The sequence below is a fragment of the Stegastes partitus genome, unplaced genomic scaffold, assembly GCF_000690725.1.
Source record: "Stegastes partitus isolate 25-593 unplaced genomic scaffold, Stegastes_partitus-1.0.2 Scaffold2013, whole genome shotgun sequence".
In the NCBI taxonomy this organism is placed as follows: domain Eukaryota; kingdom Metazoa; phylum Chordata; class Actinopteri; family Pomacentridae; genus Stegastes; species Stegastes partitus.
The window spans coordinates 19,285-21,610 of NW_007579744.1; the positions used below are offsets into that span (position 1 = coordinate 19,285).

The window sequence follows — 2,326 nt, forward strand, 5'->3', positions numbered from 1 at the left end:
GCTTTAACACCCGTCCACACTCACGGCTCGGCGCTGCTCGCCTTAAAACTCTTTGAAGCTGAAATGTGAAGTTTCTTGCAGGACTTCCTTCTAAACCATCCTCAGCTCCACCTCGTCCAGACTCTTAACTGTTTCATGTCCGTCTTTCCTTCCTCAGGGCCAACAGGTGTGGTTCCAGGTGAAGATCGGTCTGTCTCGCAACCTGACCGTCGGCTGCGATCACCACGGCGACGCAGCAGCCGGGCCCGGCCCAGGATGGTACCCGTCTCCTGGGCACCCCTGTCCTCCAGGTGACCCCTTCTACTACCTGCCCATCGACCACGAGCAGCCGCTGAGGCCCTGCGGCTAACGGAGGCGCCGTCCGGACCTTCAGACCAGCTTCAGGACGTTTAAAACAGACACGTACACAAACGTCGACTGGTTCACAGTTTATTGACATGTTACACGTTTGTTTCTTTTTAAACCTTCCTGCACCCAGAAAAGTACTGACAGGACATTGAAAAGCACTAAAACCAGATTCAGACCACTAGAAGAAAAATAAAGCTAACAGAAGGTATAAAATAAATGAAGAGACGTCCACACAGAGTCTGCCGTGTTCCTGCTCCGCCTGCCGGTGGGAGTTCATACGCTGGACGTGGCCGGTTTTGGCTCCTAAAGTAATAAAAACCAGATTAACGAAACCCGTCTCCGTCTTTGTGTGGCCGACTGCGTTCTCGCGAGTCTTCAGCGCGTGGTTCCCGCTGCACGTGCTCAGTGCGTCCCCCCTCAGTGCTCGAGGCGGCCCAGGAACCTCAGGTTGAGGATCTTCAGCTGGTCGTCCAGCTCCATGCGCACGATGCCGTCGTCGCCGTCGATGCTGAGCAGGATGCCGGTGGCCTCGCGGTCTTCTCCCAGGATCACCTTCACCTGGACGCATCGACACAGCGTCAGAATGCAGATTCACAAAACGCTCGTTCACACTCGCTTCACTCGGTTTTTGACTTTCTCATGAAAGAGTTTGAGCTTCATTCTGTTTCTTTCATGGTTTCACCTCTGAACACATGAAACGTTCTCTCTCTGTTGTTTTGGTGTCTTTCTGTGACGCCTGATGAGCAGCGTCTTAGCATTAGCCTCAGGTAGCTAGCTAACCCAGACAACTCGTTAGCAGGCAGACAGCTAGCGCCTGCTTAATGAGCTACTACAGGCTGATTAGAGGCTCCCCCTGGTGGAGCAACCAGCTACTACAGCCAAGGTTCATGACTTCCTACCTTGTTGTTCTTGGTGGGGGTGACGGGCTCCAGGTGATCGCTGCTGATGCTGACCACCTTCTCCGACTCCTGCATGAACACCGAACACATCCCTCCCTACGGAAACACAGAAGTCACATGACTCAACGATCCGACGACGCGTGACGACGCTCGCTGAGGAAGTCTGTTTAAAGAGCGGCTTTTATTTGATTTGAAAGGTTCTGATTTGACGCTTAGTTTCTCACCGTGACGCTCCGGATGATGCCCATCTGGCCCATCAGGTCCATGAAGGAGTCCTTGACCCGGACCAGGATGTCGGTGGTGACCCAGTCGCTGCTGCCCTGCTCGATGTTGGAGCCCGGGGTGTGGGGGTTGTAGCCTCCAGGAGAGGGCGCTCCGGGCGTCATGGGGCTGTAGCCGACAGGACTCGGGCTGGGGCTGGCCTGTGGAGGCAAGAATCAGTTTTGATTTATTTTTAAAGCCTGGAGTTCAAACAACTTCATAAAACTTCTTTTAAAACTTTTTTTTTGTCTCCTGAAGAGTTTTAACTGAACAAAAACCAACATATGAAGTAAGAAGCTACCTGAAAAACACAAACAACAAACGGGACCGAGCTTCTGATGCTAATGTTTGGTATTTACAGGTGTGACGCTACAGACACACTCAGGTGCGTCTCCAACACTTAAACATTAAAACATCTGCTTCTCAGTCGTAACATAAAACCGAAGCATTCTGGACTTCTACAGTAAAACCAGGTCTTGTGTCAGGTCCTACCTGATAGGCCATGGGGGAGGGCGTGGGGTGGTAGCTGGCTGGTGAGTGCGTGTTCTGGTAGCCGACGGGTGAGGGCGCCACCTGGTGGTAGCTCTGAGGGCTGGGACTGGGCTGGTAGGAGCCCTGAGGGGACGGAGCAGCGTACGGAGAATACTGCTCAGTGTTGTACCTGGAACCACAAAGACCGGACAGAGGTCACGCTTCAGCCAATCACATCCCACGACACGCCCGGTGGAACATCTTTCTACATCTGATGGTGGAACATCTTTCTACTGATGGTGGAACATCTTTCTACATCTGATGGTGGAACATCTTTCTACTGATGG

The 2,326-nt window shown here is 52.7% G+C and overlaps 2 protein-coding genes across 3 annotated transcripts in view; one reads left to right on the forward strand and one right to left on the reverse strand.

The window, feature by feature from the left end:
• Positions 1-680, forward strand: part of rnaset2l (ribonuclease T2, like) — a 9,802-nt gene extending 9,122 nt beyond the window's left edge. The window contains exon 9 of the mRNA XM_008303471.1: positions 158-680. Coding sequence (XP_008301693.1) covers positions 158-349 — 192 coding nt within the window. The 3' untranslated portion in view covers positions 350-680. The remainder of the gene's footprint in view (positions 1-157) is intronic.
• supt5h (SPT5 homolog, DSIF elongation factor subunit) overlaps positions 417-2,326 on the reverse strand; it is a 31,088-nt gene continuing 29,178 nt past the window's right edge. For both annotated transcript variants that reach the window (XM_008303469.1, XM_008303468.1), the window contains 4 exons: positions 2,001-2,169; positions 1,472-1,669; positions 1,248-1,343; positions 417-906 (listed from right to left, as the gene is read on the reverse strand). In XM_008303469.1, coding sequence (XP_008301691.1) covers positions 766-906; positions 1,248-1,343; positions 1,472-1,669; positions 2,001-2,169 — 604 coding nt within the window. In that variant the 3' untranslated portion in view covers positions 417-765. The remainder of the gene's footprint in view (positions 907-1,247; positions 1,344-1,471; positions 1,670-2,000; positions 2,170-2,326) is intronic.